The sequence below is a fragment of the Sceloporus occidentalis genome, unplaced genomic scaffold (assembly GCF_023333645.1).
Source record: "Sceloporus occidentalis isolate IW3139 unplaced genomic scaffold, rSceOcc1.0.p SCAF_74, whole genome shotgun sequence".
In the NCBI taxonomy this organism is placed as follows: domain Eukaryota; kingdom Metazoa; phylum Chordata; class Lepidosauria; order Squamata; family Phrynosomatidae; genus Sceloporus; species Sceloporus occidentalis.
In genome coordinates, this window is record NW_028317054.1 from 2,343,106 (window position 1) to 2,368,461 (window position 25,356).

Sequence of the window (25,356 nt, forward strand, 5' to 3'; positions counted from 1 at the left end):
GCTCTACCCCTGGCTACATTACTTGGATGACATAAAACATATCTAGGGGAGTCACATGAATTGAGTCACTCCTTTATCCCTACTGTTACTTGGGAAGGGGATGTTGTGACCTCTGAGTCAACGTGGGCCCTTTGTATGATTATTATTATTATTATTATTATTATTATTATTTTTTTTTTTATTATTACTTCTGAAATTCAGAGGCTGTCTACGAAGGCACCATACACATACGGGGAATACGCTGCTCGTGGCCTCGCATGTCATTCTGTGTGTCATCTCACCCTTTTCCAACAGGTCATAGCGTGTGAGCAGCAGTACGATTACTCGTATGACGCACGATGTGACGTTTGGTCCCTCGGAATAACGGCTATAGAGCTGGCTGACGGAGATCCGCCTTTGTCTATCATGCACCCGGTGAAAGCTCTCTTCAAGATTCCCAGGTATGACACTAGATGGCTGTCTTTACTCACTGGATTTTTTTTGTGTACATTTTAATGAATCAAAATTTAAGTATCCATTTTGAAATCACAAAGAACATAATAAATTTAAACAGTCAATCTTCGCATTTTATGGCGTTTCCCATAATTATTTTTACATGCTACATATTTTTACATATTTATCTACCACTGAGTTTATTTAAAGACAAACTCTTATCTTGGAGGGGTTTTTTTTAATGTTTCTATGATTTCAGAAATAAATTAATATTGACAACAATTTAATACTTTTAATAGAAAAATAACAAAATAAATGTGTAACATGACCTGTATTCTTTATTGAGGGGTAAGTACCTGCAATGTTGTACGGATAATAGCTTTGATTGCTCAATTTAGCAAAATTAGTTAAGGTGAAGTCCCAATGAAAATGTCATATTTTTGAGAATTGAATACTGTCCCATATACAGCAAAGTCGTCAAGCATTCAAGGACATTTATTTGACAACGTGAAGGTCACTATTATTGGCAATGGAAATGTTAATGAAGTCCTGTTTATCTAATGATGTCCTTTTTCCAGAATGTAGATATTTTTAAGCAGAAATAATACAGAATTACACAGTAGGCTCGATTGGGCTGAATTGTTCTTATAAGCCATTAAATGCTGTGCTTCTACTTTTTAAAAAATTGTAATTAATTTGAGACTAGTAATAACAAAACATGACAGTCCCCCCCCCCCAAAATGTTCTGTAATACTAAGGAAAAACATAGCAGATATTCCGTAGCAAGATTTTACCAGCCATTCACAAACTAGTCTGCAATGAGCCAGACCACAATGTCACATTCACTTATGTTGTCCAGTAATATCAGATTTCTATTTTATACTTCTATAGATACAATAATATTTAAAAATGCTAAATAATGGTGTTAACGTTTCAACATAACTGGCATTTTAATTAAAATAATAGTCAGCTACTCTAATTATTTTGACTAACATGTTATGTTTCATCAAAACCTGAATTTCAACACTAAATGGCTTAATTTTCCAAATGAAAATTATTTCATATCTTTCGTCTGCTTCCAGCTACAAAAAATTAAGTAAATATTAAAATAACGTTATCCATCATACAGGTTGGAATCTCAATTAGATTTACCGTCTAATAAAATATTGGGTACGCTTGATGTCTCGTTACAAATACAAATAATTGCACTTGATGTGAAAAACAATACAAATGTTTTGACTTTGCTGTTGTCACATTCATACAATTATTGTAGGCTTTTATATCTTCTTGTGATTGCAATTTGCATTTTTGATAAGTTCAATTTATATGCAGATGAGATGGTGCATCTTGTTATCTACTTATATTCAGCTTGGACTTCAATAGCCCATCAGTGTGCGAGGATGAATCATGTATCAGAAGCAGCCATATTGTTGCTTATGCCTAAGAATGAAAGAAGTCATTACAATTATAGCAGAAAAAAAAAGAAACCTTTATTTTCCTTTGCTTTAAAATAATATCAAATATAATTAATATAATATGATATTTATATTTATTGATATTATAATTTTATATTTATTTATATTATAGTATACTATTTATATTTATTTATATCATATAATATATAATATAAAAATAAATAAGCTTGGATATGATTTATTAAAGACATTTACAAAATTCCTAAAAAATATCAAGGAAATATTATATTTATATAATGTGATGGTTTAATCAGTAGTTGGTATAAGACCTCATCTATTTTATAAGATGATATAGATTTTTATAAATGTATATTTATCTATTTAAATATAGCTTTAACAAAGTACAAAAGAGACATGTATTTAAAAGGAGGAGAAATGTGAATAAAAGAGATCATAATGTAAAACTAGAGTGTCAGAAGCTTAGGTATAATGTAAGGAGGGTTTACCATATTGAGAGAGTGGTAGATAAGTGGAACAGCCTCCCAGCAGTTGCAGTGGTTAATACAGTGAGGGAATTTAAACATGCTGGGGTAGGCATATGGTTCTTAAACCTAAGACAAGACCAAGGACTGATTAAGGTCTGAGTCTTCACAGGAGGAAAAGGTGGGTTGACTAGATGGGCCAAATAATGCTTATCTGCTTTCAAATTCTAGGCTTCTATAAGGACTGGTATTATATGTAATAATATTTGTATATTATTATTATATTATTATATTTTTTCTTAAAGCATATCATCCTGTCTGTACATTATTATTTATAAATACCATGTATATGCAAACTATATAATCCCAAACTGGCTCAGAACGTTTTACCATCCAACATATTATCTTCCATCTTTACTTAACATGCTAACCACATCGTCCTTGAACAAATTGTAGATGAGTTACATTGTATTTATTTGAAATAGGTGTTCCTTGAACAAAGCATTAAAATAAAACCTTTTGAATCACCTTTAGAAGAGTAGCACGTAATGGAAATCAATAAAAGAAACACAGGACTCATATGAGAATTGATTATTTAAGAAAAACTATGCAAATATCACATTATTGTTCAAAGTCACAGGGAGTGAAGAAATTACAAATTCTGGTTGAGCGACTCACGCATTGTATCCTTTAACCCTTATTGGAAGAGGCACGTCTTTTAATTTATTTCCAAAAATGACATGGCAACCATACGTGATCAGTGGCTTTTATGAGCCATAATTGAGATCAATAATATATCACCTTTGTTTTCTCATTGTTTAATTAGAATATACTGATCCCAGACCAGCTTGTTTTTGGTGATTTATATCAATGCATCAATTTTTTTTGTGAATTATTCTCTAGGAAGCTTACATATTAACAATAATGATTTACAATGAAAAGGAGCATGTGTGTTATTTATCTCACTAATAATATTTCATTTGCTGTTGATCTAGAAGAGGGGAAGGTAAATAATAATAAATAATAAAATAAATAAAAAATCCTTTGAACTTTCCCTACTGCAAAAAACAAATGCCTAGGCCAGTATAGGCCATTGGTTAAATAGTAAATCCATGTGCTGTACGGAGTAGGTTTTACCATTAAAACAAATAATAAATTAGCCATTTTTTTCTCACTTTTTAAGAGACTTTTAATTGTTACTTAGATTTATGTTCTAGTATAAGACAGACTGTTGGTAGAAGCTTGTATTTTCCTAATGCTCACCATGACCCTGAGTAGGCAGCAACTGTGTTGTTGTTTTTTTTCAAATACGTTATTTGTTAAAGATTCTACTTATATATATATATATATATATATATATATAAAATCTTTATTCAATATTTATTGAATGAGTTAAAATTTACTTCGAAAGTTTAAATTCGGATGAAAATGAGACATATCATGACATAGTGAAATAAATGGAAATATTAAGACATTAGGAAATAAATGGAAAGGATGAAAAGTGGAAGCAAGAGTGACTGGATAAATGGTTAATTACTGTTTGTTTGAAAGTGTCTAGTTATTTATTACACAATACACACTCGCTTATAACAAAAGGCTAGTGAGAAGGTCAAAATCAAGTAATAACTATTTCTATTCCAACACTCTAACCAACCTACAACCCCCTCATTTTCATTCTCAATATATATTTAGTAAAATTACCCCATCTTTCGTTTATTCCGCCATCTTCAATACTTCTATTTTATGGAAGAGAACATGTGCTAAAGACCAACCTAACCGCGATTATACCGCTAGGCTTACATGCAGTACCTAAACATATCTCGTTATCGTTGGTTATTTGTTGTTAAGGAAATTGTATCCTAAAGGACGGTGTTTAATTAATCGGCTAAAACAGATTATTTGAAGCTGTGCACTAAACCTAAAGTAATTATTAATGTTTTAATTTCTTAGTAGTAAACTAATTGTCCCTCATCAAAATACATGGTTAGGTTTGAAGCATAGATCTCACGTATAAGTGCCTTCATTTCTTCTGGATAGAAGTAAATCATCCTGGGAGGACAGTGAACCATAAAATGATTCTGTTAACTTGTCATCTGTCCAGAATATATCCTAAAACCCAAGAGTGTTAAAATTATAACAGAAAGGTAGATTATCAAAGCTTGTAATGTAGGAATTGACACTACAATCTCTTGTATGTATATCTACTCTCTGTCCTATATACATTTTTTATAGACTGTATTGGAAATACAATATATACGTTTTTAAATATATATAAAAATATTTTATATATTTAAATAGTTGAAAGCGAAAATGCTTAAAAAAATCCCTACTCTATCCTGCCAAAGAAAAGTATTTTATCATGTAGATACGATCTTGTCAGGAGGCAACAGAGTGACACTTTGGGGGGAAAATGACTGAGTGGTTTACAAAATCTGTCCAAAACAGAATAAAATTTGTGTGAAATATAGGTTTGATAGTATCAGGTGACGTTTCTTCATTCTCGATAAAATAGTGTAATTACAGAGGGCCGTCACTCACAAATGATGATTCTAGAATGTTAGAATTTAAAATTTGATCCAACCGTTGTTTAGTGAAATTCTTAGAAAACGTAAAGACCAAAATGTATTCATTTTTGGGCAAGTTGCGCAGTTGTGCTTGTATAAGCGCACTCACAATCTATTTTGAGTGAGCCACATATTGTATTGTATTATAGTTACCTTTTACCCATAGACTGCTGGGAGTGAATGATTAATAATATAAGCAATAAAATGTACTATAATTATAGTGTACTGGGTGGGTCTGATATCACTTTAAAGATAAAAGCAGTGTCTATATATTACAGTTAGTGAAATGGATTGATCAGTTGTATTAAAATACACTTGACGTTGACGCTTTAAATGCCAAATGCACTGTAGCATTTAGGGGTTAACGTCGCGTTGTCAGCGTTCGGAATACAGGTACAAGCTGTCATGATACTGTTTTTCTCTGTCGACATATACTGTACTTCACTAGCAGACTGTTGGTTCTATAATTTTCCTTTTCCCAGCAGGATGCCGAGTACTTGACGTACCGACTCTGCATATCCCGAGGCTTATAATTTTGTTGAAAATAATCAGTGCTACCCTTCTGGGAATATTTCGGTGCTATTTCAGTCAAGGAACACTTCTGCACACAAAAATACCTGAGCAGTTTTGACGTCTTGAGAAAATTGAATGTCAATAGAAGGGAAAATGTTTGATCGTCTGTGATCTGCGAGAATTCCTATGCAAATATTATCAGTTTCCTACTTAATGTGCGATCAATCTTTGGGAGAAGACACCAAATGTGTTTATAAATGAACTAACCATTCAGAAAAATAAAAATGCTTTTATATATATATATATATATATATATATATATATATATATATAATCTACAGTGGTGTAGAATGCAGGCAATGAAGACAAAAACAAGGAATATAAGATCCGTCCTGATATATACATGTATGGAAAAAATAGATGATGTCTGCTGCCAATTCTACACCGAATAAACAGTATGTAACCACGGGGCTAAATGCTGCCCATTGTTGCCAGCTATACCCTGGTTTGTATGTATATGTCATTGGCTACAGTGTCGAGCCAAGTAAAGGTTCCCCTTTTCTTGATGGCACCCACCAAGGTTTTATAATATCCATTGTGGCCCTGAGATCTGTGATTCCTTTTGTATAGAAACAGAATTGGATGACCATGTGAATCTATCAGATGAGCAGTACCTTGTCGGTGGGGGCATTAATGTTTTTATTAATATCCTGTTAAGGTCCTTGGCCAAAACCAAAAGAGGATTTTGTTCTTTGTTAACACAGACTGGATGATAAACAAATAGTCAACATACACAAGGCATATTGTTTCTCGGTCACATGCGATTTTGTAAATAGGGAAATAATCTATTACTGGTTGTACGGTCAAGGTATACAATCTGCTGTTACCCTCACTGACTGATGCTGCGATTAGTAACACTTTTTGGTTGGACAGTTTATATTACACGTATTTAACCAAACCCCACGTCCCATCCATCAGATCATATCCAACATTTTGTCTGTGTTTGTTGGCCATAGCCTTGGCACTATACACATCTGCACATCACCCTTTCCCACTATATTAGTGAAGGTTACACTTAAACAATGTCTCCATTCTTTGGAAAGGTCTATTACTTAAATCACCAAGGCCAATACAGTTAAACAAGTTAACTACTAATGGACAGTGTGTTTTTATCTAACAATAACATTATTGATTTAATCGGGGCATACGTAGTAACTGGCATATGGTTTCCTTGTAGCTATATTCTAATTTTGGCTATGGTATTCACAAATGTGGGAAGTTTTTAGCTTCTAGGATGGACAGATCTGCAAAACTGCGGGGTTTTGGCAGAAATTATGATGTTTAAAGAGGCTGTTTCAGTAACGCAAAACATGAATTGTATGTTTAGGAAATAGCAGACATATTGTTTCCTATTCCCTCTTAAAACACAGAGACATTTAAGAAACCTTTTTCACTCTCTATGGGTGTCAGAAAAACTGTTTTAAAACACGTTTGCATTTACTATCAGCAATGCCTTGAGGTAAGGGATTGGTTTACATGTGATGCAACAGCAAAATGGCCAACATACAGCAACCCGGAATATAACAAAGGCAATTCTTTAATTAATACTAAAGTAAAAAAAAAATAACATGATTCATTGGTGTAAGTTGAAATACAAAAAAAGAATAAGGAGATTGCTTCTTTAACTGATCATACATACAGGGCAGGGCTGGCAGTTTTCAGCCCATGGGCCAAACCAGCCAAGTGGAACATTTGGGCAGACATAATATTCCATGTGCAATATCTAGTCCTATCCATAATACTTAAAATCATTTAATCAGACCAGCCTAGGGGGCAAATGTCCCTCCAGGACACATAAAATTGCATCCTACAGCGCACCAATACGCACAATGCAGCCCTGCCATATAGATCTGGTAACGGTAACTTAGAATTGGGATCATCTGAAATTTGACAGTTCCCCTTTAAGTAATAGAGATCTTGGCAATGCATTAGCCATCAGTGCCCAAGGGTTAAATATTTTTGATTAATGAACTGAAATCAGACATGTTGCAATAAAAACATACATCGGTGCAAGTGAATGCAAGAGGTATTGAGGTGGTTTCACTCATTTTAGCTCCAAGCCTCTTTGGAAAAAAAAGGAATTTTCGATAAGTAGGGGCACTCAAAATTACAATTATTTTAGGTACTCTGTATCCTTGGAAACTATGAAACAGCAGCAATTATGTGTAATTTCCATCCCTGTTTTATCACCTAGGAAACCATAATTGGTTTCCCATCTTAACATTTATTGAAAGCTTTGGCACAGCATAAAATACCAGTATAAAGCATACATGGGAAATATCCTTTCTGTGTTATAAGAAATGCCCTTTATAATCCTATTTTTTTTATTATTTGGAAGGACGATGTAAATGAGTAAATTTGAGATGATTGGCCACAATGAAATAGCATTTTTGATATTCATATTAATTGGGTCAATATATCGGCCAGTAAAGTATTGTGTTTGTGTCGTGTTCATTAGATGGAAGACAAATGTTTTTTTTCTTTCCTTTATTGTGCTTGGTTTGTTAGTCCTCGAGACAAGACAGGTAAGTATATTTGTAAATTTGCATAAGCATTTATTAAACTGCCGACAAAACATCTATAGTTTCTCAGAACCTCCGATGAAGCTACTCTTTTGACACAAATTTACTGGTGTTCAATCTCTTGTGACACATATGTCAATACCATACCCAGAACATACTATACACTTTAAATGCAAAGTGTCACCAGTACAACATTATCACATAGCTTCTTGCTTTTGCGGTGCTAAATTCTACATAATATTAACTTATTGTGGTTTAAACAGCTTAACCGGTTATTTTCACGATACCCTGAGGAACCCTTGGTAAACCATGTTGCAGTCAGTGCTATATTCTAACTTTGCCTCTTATACTGCCATTGGCATATTGGCATTTGGGCATTCACAACAAAGCTCTAGAATATTGTAAAGGCCTTGGAAATGTAGGGTCTTTGCTGTACGGTCCACCCACCTTTTTTCATCAGCCACGTTCTTTGTCACTATGCTAAATGCTAAACATATGCTAAACAATCGGTGAAAAATAATTAGCTTCATGGATTCTCAGATCACCCTCCACCTATGCTTGAGCTTTAAACCCTTTGTTCAGGTTAGAATATTGGGGCATTAGAATTCAGAATAAGCATAGCCTATCATTGAAATTATAAGGAATATGTCTAACATTTTAAAGAGGAAAACACAATACTTTTTTGTGTAGGAGACAAACATGGAGACAGTATTTGCATAAATTAACACAGAATTACTTCTGTCTCTTATTGTCTTAGGATGTCTTACTGTCTTAGGATGTCACGGAAAGCCCTATCATTTTGCCCTAAGTTCACCTTAGGGCAAAAGGATGGCACTTTCAATGACTTCCTCTCCTCTCATTAGACGATTAGGAGAGGACGTCACTGGAAGCACAGCCATTTTAGCAGAAATTCCCATGGGGTTATGTCTGCGGAGATGTGGACAAAGATAGCCAATTGAAGATAGAAGAGAAGGGATAGAAGATGAAGAAGATCCAAAAGAGGAAGTGGTGAACGAGAATGAGAGTGTGAGAGAGTGAGAATATGAGGAAGAGTGAAAGTGGACACCGGGCAATGAATTTTGTTTCCAAATTAAAAATACCCTCCGAATTTTCAGCTGAATCGAATGTTGCCTGAAAACAAATTGGCCAAAAACAACCTGAAAAATGAGTCTGAACCATTTGCACATATCTAATGGTTATTGAATGTTTATTCCTCAATTATTTTGGTCGTTTCATCAACTGCATTTAGGCCATTGAATTCCATACATTTTCTAAACTGGCCAGTGCGGCAAAGTTCAAACTCAGTTAATTCACCCAATTCCAGAGCTATTGCTGTTGTGGATTTTTCTTGTATCTGTCAAAATTGAAAGGGAAACTCACAAAAGAAATGACAAAAGAAAATGATGCCTTGTCAAACTCTGAAAAGGGCTAATGAAACTTTGCAGCTGCAGAACATACCCAGGACCAGTGGCCTGTGAATTGCAATATTCAAGCAAAAAGTCAAAGATAATCCAAAAGCTACAGAGCAGAACATTCTCCATAGAAAGTTCTCTTTTCTCTTAAGAACAATATTTTTTTTCTATTTTAGTTTCACTTTTCTGCAAAGTCCAACTTGGGTGACCTAATTTACTGGAGTAAGATGAATTACAATGACTACAATGCTGTCTTACCGTGAGATTCTGTAAAGTAGAAAACTTGAAATAAGAAAATGAACTCAGCTGCCCCTCATGTACATGTCCTTGTGTATTTAATGCATTCTAAATAAAAGATGAAAAAGGTACATATGTAAATCATGAAATCCATTATAATCAGAATTAAAACATAAACTTTAAAGCGTCCTTTAAGGATCCTAGAGGGAGAATTGCAAGGATTCTCTAACACAAGCTTGCTCCTTCATGTACAATTGTGTCAAGCACAAATCCATGTACATAGAGCAGTCATAAATTGAAGCGTATGAAATCCCTACACGGTATACAGTAAAGCACGTAAATGGAATCCAGTAATCAGAGGGATCACAGCAATGGATAGAGAAAGGAAAGAGATGATACACTTGCTCTGCATTGACAATGTCGGTAGACTGCCAATCGGTGTAGAGCTTCAGGAGCTGACCAGAGGAACCTGGTTTCTGACCTGCTCCATTTCCTATTAAAGGCAGATATAACGATCCCCAGGTTTGGAAGAGATGGTGTGACCCTGAAAAGCTGCCAGGATAGGGCATTAAAAAGTCAAGCAAAATGTTGTACTTTGGACACTTCTGGTTACAGATTGCTAAGACATTTCCAAGTCAGTCTATTCCATGTTTCTAAGTCTAGAGTTCCAAAAAGGACAGATGAACGAGTACCATGACGCATAAGAGCCTTGCAAGGCATTACATGATATCGCTAATATACGGAGAGCCTTATAGTGTATTTCTGAATTTAGGAGTGGATTGTAGTGTGGACATTATGGCCTTACATTGCTCTACCATATGTCTGTTCTCAGATTGCTTTCTTGATCACACTAATACACAAATGTCACCAAGACTGAAAGCCGACCAGCAGTTTTAGACCTCATTCTTCTACTAGTTAAAACCATTGTGCACACCCAGCACAAACATACTTATATCACACTAGCCACTAGCTTCTATCTAAGCACAATTATCATGGCCTATAAATATATAGATCAGCATCCCTGGGCACATAGATCAACAACAGAGATTCTGCCCAACCTTTATGTAGACCCCTCAGCAACAGGCTTTCATAGTGATGGTGATAAAGTATATTTAGACCAGGAAACCATGAGGTTTGATGACAAAAAATATTGTTCTTTACATAAACTCTCCTTTGACACAGTAGATAAAAAATGCTGTAAAGTGTAAACAACTAGCACAGGATTTGAATAAAGTCTGGCTACTTAGGTTTTAATGCAATTCACCAGTTTGGACATACGAAGCCACTGATTGCTTTCAAATGCACAAGTCAAGTGGCCACTTAATGATGAGTTTCATAGCACAAAGAAAAGAATTGCTGTCTAATGTTCTGTAGGTTAAACCTAAGAATTTACTTTATTATGTATATTCATTTACTACACAACAACCTTTTACGTGTGAAGAGCCTTGATAATTTTAAATATGATATATTTATGTATACTATATTTATATCTATTACACATTTTTTGGATTGTTATAAAAAAATATAAACAGATTATGTTCCTCCTATACGCTACATTTGAAAAACAAAAAAACAGATGGATCATTCTTGGTAATAACAATGCTGTGACCAAATAAAGATAAAGTAAATATTTCATTAATAACATCCCTGGCTTGTTCAAACTTTTAAAATATGGTTTGTTACAATATTATAATATGTCATTTACTTGCACAACAACATAACTGTGTAGCTGGTACGGTATTTGGGTTTCTAATACTAAAATTGCTATGACTTTTCATTTTTTATTTCCATGTTTGGAACCATATTATACATTTTACATAAAAAGTAATAGTAAGTTACTATAAGCAATGCTTGTACATGCAAACAGACTATATATTGTTGTGAACTTGTGAGCAGGATCCTCATTACCTATTGTATCGGTTTCTCTTAGTCTGTCAATTTTACTTTTGTCATACCCTTTGAACATATGTACTGTAGGAAGTGCTGTGTATAAATAAAATATACTACTACTAAAAATAATAATAATAATAATAATTATTATTATTATTATTATTTATCAGGCCCAGTTTATCAGCCTATATTGTGCAACACATAGCTTTTAATATTCTCATGTATGAGATCACCAACCGGTTTACATATAACCAGAAACCTTCTTTACAGATGTCCTGTAGATGTATGAGAACAGGTGTAAATGCATGCACACAATGTCAATGCCTGTGCACAGATGTACTTTACATATCATCCTTTGTAGAGTCTGATGTCGAATTTTATCACAGCTTCAAAACCACAAAAGTTAATAGTGCACGTACGTATTTGTTGGAAAAGACCTTTTTCCTAACAGATGGCAACCTGATTATACTTTGAACAAAAAAATGTAGTGAGTTGGATCCGTATATCATATCCTTTACAACGTCTGTGTATTTCTCCCGAATATATCACAGCTCCAGCCGCTTGTAAACCCATGCTTTTGCCTGCAGTGACTAATGATGGCAGGTGTTGGTGAGCAACGGCTAATTTCCCTATTAGAAATGATTTTGTAAGGTCTGATTATACAATCTGTTGATCACAGATTTCCCTGAATTATGCAGAGAGATTATATTACCATGCTAAACTAAGTAAATAAAAACAAATGTGATTCATGTCAATGTTATATTTTATGTCTCTGTTTTTTACCATAATGTTTTTAGAGGTCGAACGAGATAGAATTCTGCGTGTTGTAAACTATTAACTTCTGTATGGGTATAATTAGGCAGATTGCTTAATGGAACAGCGCATGGCAGCCAATGAACCATGCCATTGCTCTTATTGTGCTACGATGACACATTCTGTCTTGCCAGCTGTGACTTTGAAATTGACTGAATGGTAACAATACCTCAGCCGTAGCACAGTTTCAAACCTGGAGTACTTTTACCACCAAAGTAATATGTAGCATATATCTGTCCACGTATTGACAGAAAATAAATAAAGATCTACAAAAAAAATCCCATTATTGATGAGCAATTTAATTCCTTTACTAGGCAAAGCCCAAAAGCTGGAGCTGTGGAGCTCTGCATAATAAGTGGATGTTTCTGCTGATTGCTCCTAATTTAGCTCTTTCTTCTAGAATTGCATACGTTTTCTATTTATAAGTATATTGCCCGATTTTTTCATAATGTACTCAAAGTAGTTATAACAAAAAAGCTGTATTATTCCCAAGAACTAAACAAATCTTTGCAAGCTATAAGGGAATGCAACCCCTAGCATGAGTGCATCTAGGTATACCATATGAAACGGAAACTCTTACATCTAAAATAAATCTTTACAGTGAATCTCCCACCATTTTTTATTACTAGTATCATAGTATCAGGGTAAAAATACATTTTCAAAACAGTTCTAGTCTTTGTATAATATAATGTTTTCAGGCAGCGGCATATTGGCCATTGGTATGCGTTCTAATTCTGTTATCTACTCTGACTCCTTATCATACTGCCTGTGGGAAACAATAGAATGACTCAGTCATTATATCCCAGCCAGACACTCTGACAAATGAATGTCAATATAGGTCGGGCTGAGCAGATTTGCCAAACAGCGCCACTTAACTTTACTCTAACTGGTAACCATTGCAACATGACTTGTAGAACCCAACACCCACAGGAACTCCTCCACCATCAGCTGTACGTCCAGAGCCAATCGCAGGTGCAGATATGAATCCCCTGCCACATGTGGTTGGGTTACTTAGTTAGTATCCACCAGCCCCTGTTCCCATCACCCCCAAAGCCAGCACATCCCCCTGTCACCAACCATGGGGGAAGAGGGTACCATCCTGCACTGTCAGAAGTCATTCACCCCTTTAACCCAATGACTTCAGGGGTATCTTTCTAGACTCTGTTTTAACAATCTCTATTTAAACCCATTGTGTTATTAGCACTAATAACCGTGCAGCTCCTTCATAAAGCTATAATTGCAAATACCTTGGGGTGTAAGCCCTATTTCAAGCATGTAGAACCAACATGGCAGTGCATTCAGCACAACAATAGGTCATTTTTGAAGCTAAGACTTCAAACCTTAGACTAAGATGACCATGCCCCATAAATGCTCTTTATACATATTACCCATAATGCACCAAGGAGATATAAAAAGTGCATTACAGCAGACAATAGACAACAATTGCAATTAATGTCGCATGATATGGAGGTAATCATTTTATGTACTAACTTTTTCACAGGCAATCAACAGAAAAGAACTCATTGCAATAAAACGCAATGTTATTATTTGAACAATTGTGTTTTAATTATTCTACAAACGTTGAATGCGTCGTCATTTCTTGTATGCTGTAAATAAGAGCCGTTTTGAGCCATAGTAAAACGCCATCAGTCCATAAACACACGATACCTGTTTCTCGAGTACCAGCACTTTTGTAACTCAGCTGTTAGATGGCATTGAGTAACAGAAAAGTTTTTGGAATCCAGTTTTTAAACACACAGCGTTAGCATTTTTGTAAGAAATAAGAAAGACATGGAATGTGGCTGCCTATTTGACTGGGTAATTGAACATCTGTTAATTCAAGGACAATTTGGTGTCAAATAGGTTGAATTTTTGCAGTACAGTGAAAAAAATGTAATGGCAGAATGGAATACTACTTTGCACGTGGTATTTTTGTATTGCTAATGAGATTAATTAGCATGACATTTTTTATTAGTAATCTGCAGAGAGACGTATTACCACCAATGAAATATAATTATTTTTGTTAGACTGACCATAAAGAAGAACCTAAAATATTTATGTATCCATCCTAGCTAAGCTTGATAGAATTCAGTCCAGGATATATAATCAAAGCTCAATGAGACCTTTTAATTAAAAAAAAGTGAGCAGGGTTTGGGTCTTTTTTAGGTAATATGGATGATGGTGCGGTATATAAATTCTAGGGGGTTATGGGGAGGACTATTAAAACTGTCAAACATATTGCGATTGGCAAAAAGTTTTAGTCGGTATGACCCATCCCCCTCAGGCTTATGTTATTATCATAATTATATAATTATACATAATAATTATACTATTATGTTAATATATTATTCAGCTTGTATGCGGATGACTGTTAAATGTCTCAGCAAGTGTCTTGGGAGAAGCAGCCACTCACTCTATTGCTGTTGCCTCAATCACTGATATGGTAAAAGTGTGCGGAAGAAAGTGTGTCGGTATTCTGTATGAGACTGTATTGTTGGATAGAGTCAGACTGATATTCTATAGCGGGTTATACCTTTCTTCCAATGTAATATGTTACATACAAGTTACAATACCTGAATCCTATATATATATGTAGAATGACTATACGTTAATAAAATATATAACTAAAAAGTATAAATAAGAAGGTCTGAGAGTTAAAATATATTTAATATTTATGTACAGAGTATATACAGTATATTAAGCAAAGAAATTATTAATTGCAAATAAAAAAACATTCAAGTCATTAATACCATCTGTTCCATTATAGTAAATCATCCATATTGCTATATAGATTTTTTAAGAAGGTAATTATTTTGTCACAAGTATAATAAATACTTTATTATCTATAAGCTAAACACAAATACGCTGATTCCAAAATCTGACAATGTGACAATATATGCATATAAACATCTTAATCTCCGGAATAGGTCAAAGTTCAGTTCTTAAGTATTGTGTACATTGGAGACAGAAACAAATCACATTCATTTTACTCTACTGTAGTACATAAAGGAGACTCCAACAATTAACTCTTGCTACTTAGTATAGCACTACACGCACACACACATATATACAGTATATATATATATATATATATATATATATATATATATATATATATATATATATATATAGCCACTGGCCCACCAGGCACTTGCCCAGTTTGTCTGATGGGCAGTCCAGTTCTGTACACATATCTTTATTTATATACTCCTAATTGTCTGCTTTGTTTATTCAATCTTGAAAAGTAAATAACTAAATTATTAACCTGGGATTTCAGCACCATGGACAGAACTTTCATATGACTACTTTGTATTAAAACTGTATAGATATAGAATATAAATACATTTATACACGTTTAGACAAATACAGTTACCATTTTCTGTTTGATATAGAATTTTGAGATAAAATTGAAAAAAATCACTTATTAGCTAATAGACTACATGAGTATCTACACTGTTCACTGCCCTATTCAATACTTTGTGCAAGTGTACCTAGAGGAATTTATGCTTTTTTAAGGCAAAGATTTGTCTTCTGTTCACTCACTTAGCATTTTGCTAAATGATAAAAAAAACTCTTAAAATTTTTTTTAAAGCCTCCTTCTTTACAGCATTGTTTTATGCCTACCTAAAATGTTTGCGCAGTACTATATTTTTTCCCATTCAGATACACTTGGCTACATTTTATTCAACACACATTTATAATATATGATCATTTTAGTATCTTTTATGAATCTGATTTGGGGACACCAACTAGGATTTAGTTTTAAATGGCTACAAAGGATTGGGTAAAAATGCTACAATGCACATTTCGTATGATGGATGTCATGCTCTGTTACATAGAAAGGTTAAATGGTATTTACCTCCAGATGTCTACTTCCCTGTGAATAATAATCTACATATAGATTGAGAAACAATTCTCAGAGTAACTTAATTATTAGCATGAAATCATTGAGTAAATTGACCATCTGCTGTACAGTTATACTCACTTACTCACCTCGGCATCATTCTGCATAATTCTTTGGGCTATTGCCTCATAGCCCAGAATGTTTGGAGAGCGCCTTCCCATTGATTCATTAGCAATAGTGCAATTTCTCCTTTGCAGATCCTTTAAGTATGCCATCACCCCTTTGAAAACATACCTGAAAATTAACATAAAACTATCTGGCTTCCAGAAAATACAACTCATAACTTATAACATCTAGAAGAACATATCTGGGAAACAATAAACTTTCTCTCTTAGAGTTTTCAGTCAAGCTAAGTACCTTGTAACTAATGATATGGAAGTAGATGATTATTATTATTAATATGATGGGTAGGGCAGCAGTCCTAGACACAGAACCTAATTATAGGCATACATACATACATACTCAAACCTTAATATAGCCTCTGGGGCAGCCATAGACATGTACATCTACCAGTGCTGCACCCACTAGGGCCGGACTGGGGATGATTAGGTGGCCCCTATGGCTGCAGCCACCAAACAATGTAATTGTGGCCAATGGCTGGATTTCAGGAGGTCTTACGTGATGTTTTTATACTCAGTGGGCATATACTGGGCCTGGCATGCACCCTAAACCATCTCTGCCCCATATGCTTTCTATAAGGAGTAGAGCTGTGGGGTGGACCAATCCCAGAGGGTTCTCCGGTATCATCATAGGGTGTTGAGTGGGTTAAAGGTTGCCCCAACCATTCATTCCCCTTCACAGCAAATACCCTGCCTTCAGCAAATTTTATTTATCTTGATAAAAGGATACATCAGTAATATTTGATCCGCAGGATGCTATACAATTTTTTTTTTAAATGAAAACATTTAAAATAATAACTGTTTTAGTTACCAGCTGCTGGCTTGGCCAACTTATTTTCAACTGTTACACAAATGTTTGGAAATAGGCAAAAGGCCAAGTCAAGCAAATTTCCTTTAAATATTGTTTCCTCTGGACATTTTAGATCTTATATTTATTTTCTAGCATTTTGCCATTTAAAGGTCGCTTACATATCAATGCATAATTATATAAAAATATCACAGTCGTATATGCATAATTCAGCATTCTGAATTAATCAAAACTACAATGGAGAATCGATGGAAAACACTTTTTCCACAACCAGAATAAGTTATCGCACATTGTGGTTCTCGGGGATCCTCACTTCTCACCGTCTTTATTTATTTTCATGGGTATTATTTTCAGGTAGTGGAGGAGGTTTACTTTGGAGAGTTCATTATTTTATTATTAGGTGCATCGGAACATCAACAGAATTAGTTTTGGGCTAAAATGTTAGTTAGCACTAGACTTGTGCATTCGTCTTCGGGCGAACATGAAAACGAACACGAAGAGTGCGTTTTCGTGTTCGTTCCGAAGACACGCCGAAGAGAAGACGGCGGCGGTAAAACGTAGGCGAAGACGAAGACTCACACCACGAAGATCTTCGTGATCGTCTTCGTCTACCATTCCCCCCCCCTTCTAACTTACCTTGTCTTCGCGGCATCGCGGCAGTTCCCGGTAGTGGAAATGCGCAGGTTCACCGTCACAGGTTATAGGGCAGTGCGAATGAGCCTATTGGTCGCCTACAGGGTCTTCCTCTGGCATCAACCAATTGGTTGATGCCAGAGGAAGACCCTGCAGGTGACCAATAGGCTCACTCGCACGGTCTTTGTAAGTTAACCCCTGACAGCGAACCTATGGATTTCCAGTGGCATCTGCAGGGTAAATTGCAGCATTGGGGTTTTAAAACCCCAATGCTGCAACTTACCCGGCACATCCCACTGGTCTCCCTCACTGTTCAATTAGTTAAATGTCCATACGAGCGACTTTATTGGTCGCTCGTATGGACATTTAACTAATTGAACAGGGAGGGAGACCAGTGGGATGTGCCGGGTAAGTTACGGCACCAGGAGTTTAACAGTCTGTACGAGCGACCCTATTGGTCACCAGCAGGGGGCTCGTCTGCCATCAACCAATGGCAGACGAGCCACCTGCTGACGACCAATAGAGTTGCTCATACATACATTTAAACTCCTAGCGCCAGAGCTGCGTTAACCCCGTATTTACCCCTTAACCGGGAAAACGAAGAAAAACCGAACACAAAGAATGTCCACGAATATTCGCCCGAAGGGAAGACAGGAACAGGCGAATATTCGCGGAAAATACGAAGATCCCCCCCCCCCCCGAAGACGAGCACGAAGACGAACACGAAGAGCCCCCTGGTGCCCAAGTCTAGTTAGCACCAACATTGAGCTCAGCTGAAGCTTAACCCTCTAAAGACCAATTAGAGTAGCCCCACCCATGTGCACAAATAGCCCTGCCTCTTAACATGACCACACCCCTTCTTTGGCTTCTATATGGAGCAGAAGGGGGATTCGGACGGCCAGCCCTAAGAAGAAGAGAAAATCTCACACATATTTCATGTAAATAAACACTACATTCACAGTGAAAATTAGATTGCAAGCTCACAAGAGTAGAGCCCTCTTTGCTTTCTATTATCGATGTAACATGTTATTTTTCATTTTGTTATTTTCAATATTGTCATTTTTAATGCTATTGGTAATTTTCACCCTCTCCAGATCCAGATTAGTATTAGCCATTCACCACGTCTCACTGTTAGCGAATAAACCACGTTGTCTATTTATATATGGTCCAAAGCCAATACTTCTGCTATGACATCATTAGACATTTGTTCAGAAATCTTGCATTGGATTAATATTTATTAGCGGAACCATATGTGTTGTCAAATGTGCTTCCAACCTTTGTGAAAACGGACTAGTTAAATAATCTATTTTCTACGTGTTATAAATACCGCAGACAGTCTCACGGCTAAATGTCTGTTTTTTTCCCCAGAAACCCTCCCCCAACCTTACTTCATCCTGAAAAATGGTGCAGAGGATTTAGCCACTTCATTTCACAGTAAGTAGCAAGAAAAAAATCCACTGATAGACCATAAGAGCCTAACATATCGGTAAAAGGGTTTGTGACCTAACCACCGGCATAAACATTTCACACGTAGAAAGATGCATATAGTAGGAAATCCTGGAGATAACCTTTACTGGGCATATACAAACAAAATCAATAATTAATAAAAAAAATCCTAGAAATAATCTTTACTGGGAATATACACATAAAATGAATTATTAATAAAAGGAATCCTAGAAATAATCTTTACTGGGCATTTACACACGGAATTATTTATTAAATAAAAAATCCTGGAGATAATCATTACTGGGCATTTACACACAAAATGAATTATTAAATAAAAAATATTTGATATGTAGGAAAAGTATCGGTCAGACTGACCTCACCCATGAAATAATCCCGATTAATACATATGTAATCACATACGTAGATATCCTCTGTTCTGTAGTTCTATAGGTAGGTGCTGTGGTCAGCCCAGGCACTGTAACCAAAAGATTCACATCTAGACTGCTCTTTTACATTGGGAAAGCATTGGTATACCTGCCAAAAGTCCCGCATTTGCTCGGACAGTACAATTTTTTTTTTTGGTTCATGTCTTGTCAAACTTGGGTCTGCCCAGCATAAAAATACTACCTATGCACAATGAATTACACAGTGTAAACGCTGGTAAACAACCTCTAGACACACCAGGACAGAAGGAGTGGAGCCTAAAGCATGTGGAGCTACACAATGCTGCGTAACCCGCTTTATGTCCTGGGACACCTGGAGCAAAAGTTGGCAAGTATGCTGGGGCAGATTGGGAGACATCAAAGATTTGATCAAGGACCGGCCCTGATGATAAGTCCCCAATAAGGGTTCCGTGAAAATTCTTTTAACTCTTTTATTCCATTACTGAGGAAATATATATATATATATATATATATATGTATATACATATATACATATCCACATATCAGATTAACCCCACCCAAAATGGCAGTACAGACCTGGAACACAATTTTCCATCGCACAAAAGAACCAACGACATTAAACATACATTTTCTCCGCTCCAAAGGCTCGTAGTGACGTTCACTAAAATGGGAAGAGTACAATAGATCTTGTTCCTCCTCCTGTACTTTAAATAGATAACACATTTTAAAAATTTGTATTTTTTAAGTTTAACTTTTTCTGAATCAACTGGTTATCATTTTAGTTTTGGCACTCCATGTTTATCTCTCCTTATGGACTAAGAGCATTTTAACAGTCCAGATTTTAGAATGTAGCCAGGAGTGAGGGACACAGATACACAGATTCTATAATCTATCTGTAACCACTCTAAGATTTAGAGCAATGGTGACAATCAATAGTCACTAATGGGAAGCACTATATTAGAGCCACTTGCATTTGTTAAAGATTTTTTTTCTTTCCCATGCATTTTTTGTCTCTTTCTTCCCTTATTCTTTGTTTTGCCACATTCACCGAGAATGATGAATGAACAGCTTGTGTGTTTTAGAGATAAAATAGTAGACATAACCAATTCTTCTTACAGCTGAGACGCTGGAGATAAAACAAAGCATTTATATCAATTTGTGCTTAAAATATATACCAATCTACGTGAGTTATATAACAGTTAACCCATACTACACAAAGCAGGGGTTCCAGCACCTGGTTTTAATATAAAGGGATGACAATTGTGTTTCAGCAAATAAATGCTACAGGTTGTGTTTTCAGAGTAACAGCTAATACAGACAGTGATTACTGGTAAAGGAACATTGGGGCATCACAGATGCTATGAGCAGCCCATAACATACAGCAAAGATTGTAAAAAAAAACACTCCAGTGATGCAAATAGCCTAAAACTGAGTGGCGTATATCACAAAGCTGTCAGGAGTCTCAGAGTCACCAATATAGGATGGGTTTTAGTTACAGTAGCACATTTAGACTTGGACAGCGGTAGAAAATTTGTATTCTTTTTTGGGGGGATCATTTCTTCCTGTTCTATGAAATTCCTCCGTCTCTGTGTTCGGTTTGGATTAAATTCGTCCAGCATTTTCATTTTTCGGAAATTCCATTCGTCACGACAACAAGAAATAAACGCCTAGAAGAAGTTGAATAGGGAATTTAAGACCAATGGATAGAATAAAGAGGGTCACAATTAGCTTAGGGCTAAGGATAGTAGTGGACTGGTTAAATTATGTTAATTTTTAATAGGTGTTAATAATGAAGTAAAATCAGTTCTTTCACTGTGAGAAATGGCAAGCTGAAGCTCACCAAGTCTCACACAGAAGAATCTCACTCTGTAAATGCTCAGATGCAGCACAGCAGTGTCACATAAAGCAGTCCCAGTGAAATGAACGGATCCCCTGCCTGCTCTGCTCTTATATAGGCTCCCTTCTGCTTTTTATTCTTGGAAAGATGCAGCACAGCCACTGGACAAGCCCACAGCATGATGTGACAAAAAGTGAACTGGACAAACAAAGATCAATGTCCCTTCTCTTAGTGCAGGCAAAATGGCGAGATTCTCCTCCTCTTAGTGTAGTTAAAATGGTGGCCGTTTTTCGTTTCTTTTGCCCAATGTTGCATTTGTTGCTTCGTTATTTGGACGAATTCAGCACAAAAATGCATTAGTACGAAAACAAATCTGCAAGTCTAGTGTTAACCAAGTATGGGTTAATAATTCAATATATATGGAGATTATAGATTTTGGGTATCATTGTGTATCGCTAACATAGATAAGAAGAAATATTTTAAGGGTTAACAATATTTATTGTAACATACAATATTAATTTTTAGTATGATATAATCTATAGATGCAAAAAATATATACATTTTGTTAGAAAAATTATTTAGTCATTTTATTTCAGAACTGAAATAAGGCATGTTGTAGTAGGTATTGTTGTATAAGTGCAATGTAGAAAGATTATATAAATAAACATATATAACACATAGATTATATATATATATATATATATTCATATAAAGCTTGTAAGAGCCCCACCCACATTACATCATTACATGTCCGTGTCATAAAAGGCTGTGTGGCTTTAGGAAATGGATCGCGGGGATATTATCATCACGCCATAATATCATGGCGTGATGTGTCGTAAAGGCGTGCATCGCCTTTTGGTGAGGCCTCTGGAGGCTGTGCTGAGCAGCCTTCATAGTGAAAGTAGGCTGGTTAAGGAGATCAAAGATCTCCCTTGTGAGAAAGTGCTAAAAAGAATACTGAAAATCAGACTGAAAAATCTCTGGATAACTAGGTCTGTGATGCATTACACAACATCATTAGGGGGGGGGGATACACCAATCTGGTTGGGGTAGCCACCAAAATTCTTGGAAATGTGAAGGACAGTAGGATATCTCTTTTGGAGATAATGTCTCCTACCCAAGATTACATATGTTTTCTGGTATACTTACTAATATTTTACATGAATGAGAAATCTTTCTTTCGAAAGAACATCTTTTAATCATAATTTTAATCTAATCGGTGTTCCTCGGGTTTAAATTCGCTGTATATATTTAGTTCTCTCTGCAAAATTGTTCACTGTGCCTTTCCTGACCTCCGATTATGCAATCTGCGTTTTTGTAATTTAATCATCTATGCAAGCAGTTTTCTCTGTAATAGATCATGGGGTAATGAAGCATAAAGCAAGAGAAATATCTTAAGTATAAACAACATTTTAAATAAAGCTGGGATTTCTGAGGCCTTTGCTCATATTGTTAATAAGTGTCTTTCGGAATGCTACTATTACATTTTCACTACTATTTTTACTAATAGATTTAGTTGGTGCTATCCTTTAGTAGCCCAAAGACCATGGTGATATTTAAGGCTTTCCACTTAAAAGTGTTGTAAAACATTACATTTAGTTTGTAGTATGTAGTAAGCTAATTAACTTTTGAGGATCAAAGTTTAATCACATAAAAACAACACAAATACTTTCAAGAAGCTTTTTCAATTTCTAGCACAAAGCTCCATTGTAATTGAGGATTCTCAGCAAAGATTATAAGTAAAAGTATGAATGCAAAATTGTGAAATTGGATATGTTTGGTACATTTATTAATACTATGAATTGAATGATGTTTCTAATAATGCTTCCATTAGTTCCAAAGTATCAACTTAAGCAGAATAGGTGGAACAACACATTTACATTGCTTGCCTGGGTTTGAATGTTCGTTCTTAGTATCCCTGATGTTTTGGGGGGTTGCAGTAGGCATATAGTACAGTAGTACAGGCCTCTGTCAGAAATTTTGGGACCCCCTTACCGAACAATGATCTGGGCCCACCTCCCACACAACCAAGATTTTCTCTTTCATCTTAAGGGCAAATATAGCATAGGTAAGCTTTTTGGAAGCACTAACAAGCTCTTAGTTGTTGGCAAAGATGGCACAACCAAACTGGAGCACCAACCAGCTGTTTGGGGACAACGATGGCACAGACAATCTGGGGCCACTAGCAAGCTGTTTGGGGTAAAGATGGCACAGAAAAGCTGTTTGAGGAACAATGATGACACAGACAAGATGTTTGTGGGATAAGATGGCCCAAAGTGTAATACATAGTTTTCAGAATGCACTATAGTTATCAGAGCCAACTTTCATATTAATCGGACCCAGGGCAGGCATCTATATTTGGGCCTCCCATCTTACCATCCTTACCGCATCATACACGTGAGATTATTTTATTCCAGCCCAGTGTTTAACATTGACACTCCTAATGGTTTCATGATTATGGCGCATTGTCCACACAGAGAATATTTTTAATGAGTGATGGTGCTGGGTGATGACATCATACTACATATTCAGTTTGAGACAGGGCAATTTAATTTATTATCTTGCTGACTGTACTGCTATATGATATCATAAGCCAGCGCCTTAGTTGGTACCAGGGGAGGGCTGGCAGCCTAAGGCCTGGGGGGCAAGTCAAGTGAAGTGGCTCCGCCCCCTCGCACTCACCTTTCACCCCTCACGCTGCTCCCATTACTATGCGGCCATCAGACTGCTGGAAAACTTATCTAAACGGCCGCTGGGTGCTGATGCCACCGGCCGGAGGTACTTTAATGCTTTCTTTTTTTATTTAATATGCCGGATCGGCTTGCCATATTAAAAATAAATAAAGTATTAAAGTAGCGCCGGCCGGCAGCATCAGCATGCAGCGGGCGTTTAGATTCGATTTCCAACAATCTGATGGCCGCATAGTGATGGGAGCAGCGTGAGGGGTGAAAGGTGAGTGCGAGGGGGCGGAGCTTTCACCCCTCACGCTGCTCCCATCACTTGGCGGCCATCGCATACGGCCGCTGGGTGCTGATGCCGCCTGCCGGCGCTGCTTTAATACTATTTTTTTTCATTTAATAGCCGATCCGGCTTGCCATATTAAATTTTAAAAAAAAAGTATTAAAGTTGCGCCGGCCGGCGGCATCAGCACCCAGCGGCTGTTTAGATTATATTTCGGGCGGCCTGGGGGGCAATTGCCCCCCTGCCCCCCGGTCCAGCCCGCCCCTGGTTGGTACAGGGAGCAAGGAAAGATACATCTCAGGCTCCCCCGACTAGACACCAATGATACAGCTAGTATGGGATACAGAGATTAGTCCCAAAGCCTCAAATGCGATTTATGCATTAAAGATGGAATTTGTTCGCTAATCTCACTAAATTAATTAGATATTATTTAAGATGAGCTTGGTCCTTCTTTAAGGAGAAGCTCAGAGTGTTTGAGCCTTCTTAATGCAGTTGGTAAATTGCAAACTCCCACTTTAGTGAATAAAGCCTAGAACCCTGTTACAAGTGTACCTTTCTGCCTCCACTGATGGGAGTTGTCGTTTGCTACCTGAAGAGCTACAGTTCATTGTTGCCGGTCTATACCATTATTAGCACCAGTAAAAGGACAGAGTGATTCCAGCATGAGCTGAATTCACATTAATAATCAATGTTTCATTTAAATGAAAACATCAGACCGCGGAGTGTTGAGCATTTGGCCATTAGGGATAATTGACTCATTTATTTGTATTAGTTATGCATTTGTCAATACAGGACTTTTCATAGCTTCGTTATGATGAATTAATAGCTATTCCTCTATTTCTATAAGAGGAATATTGTTCTTTTTTTGCATCAGCCAGCTATTTTTACTTTTCTCTCCATGAGT

At 36.1% G+C, this 25,356-nt stretch overlaps 1 protein-coding gene across 1 annotated transcript in view; it reads left to right on the top strand.

The window, feature by feature from the left end:
• Nucleotides 1-25,356, top strand: part of LOC149285945 (myosin-IIIb-like) — a 93,843-nt gene that overhangs the window by 12,198 nt on the left and 56,289 nt on the right. The window contains exons 6-7 of the mRNA XM_089494666.1: nucleotides 295-440; nucleotides 19,173-19,238. Coding sequence (XP_089350792.1) covers nucleotides 295-440; nucleotides 19,173-19,238 — 212 coding nt within the window. The remainder of the gene's footprint in view (nucleotides 1-294; nucleotides 441-19,172; nucleotides 19,239-25,356) is intronic.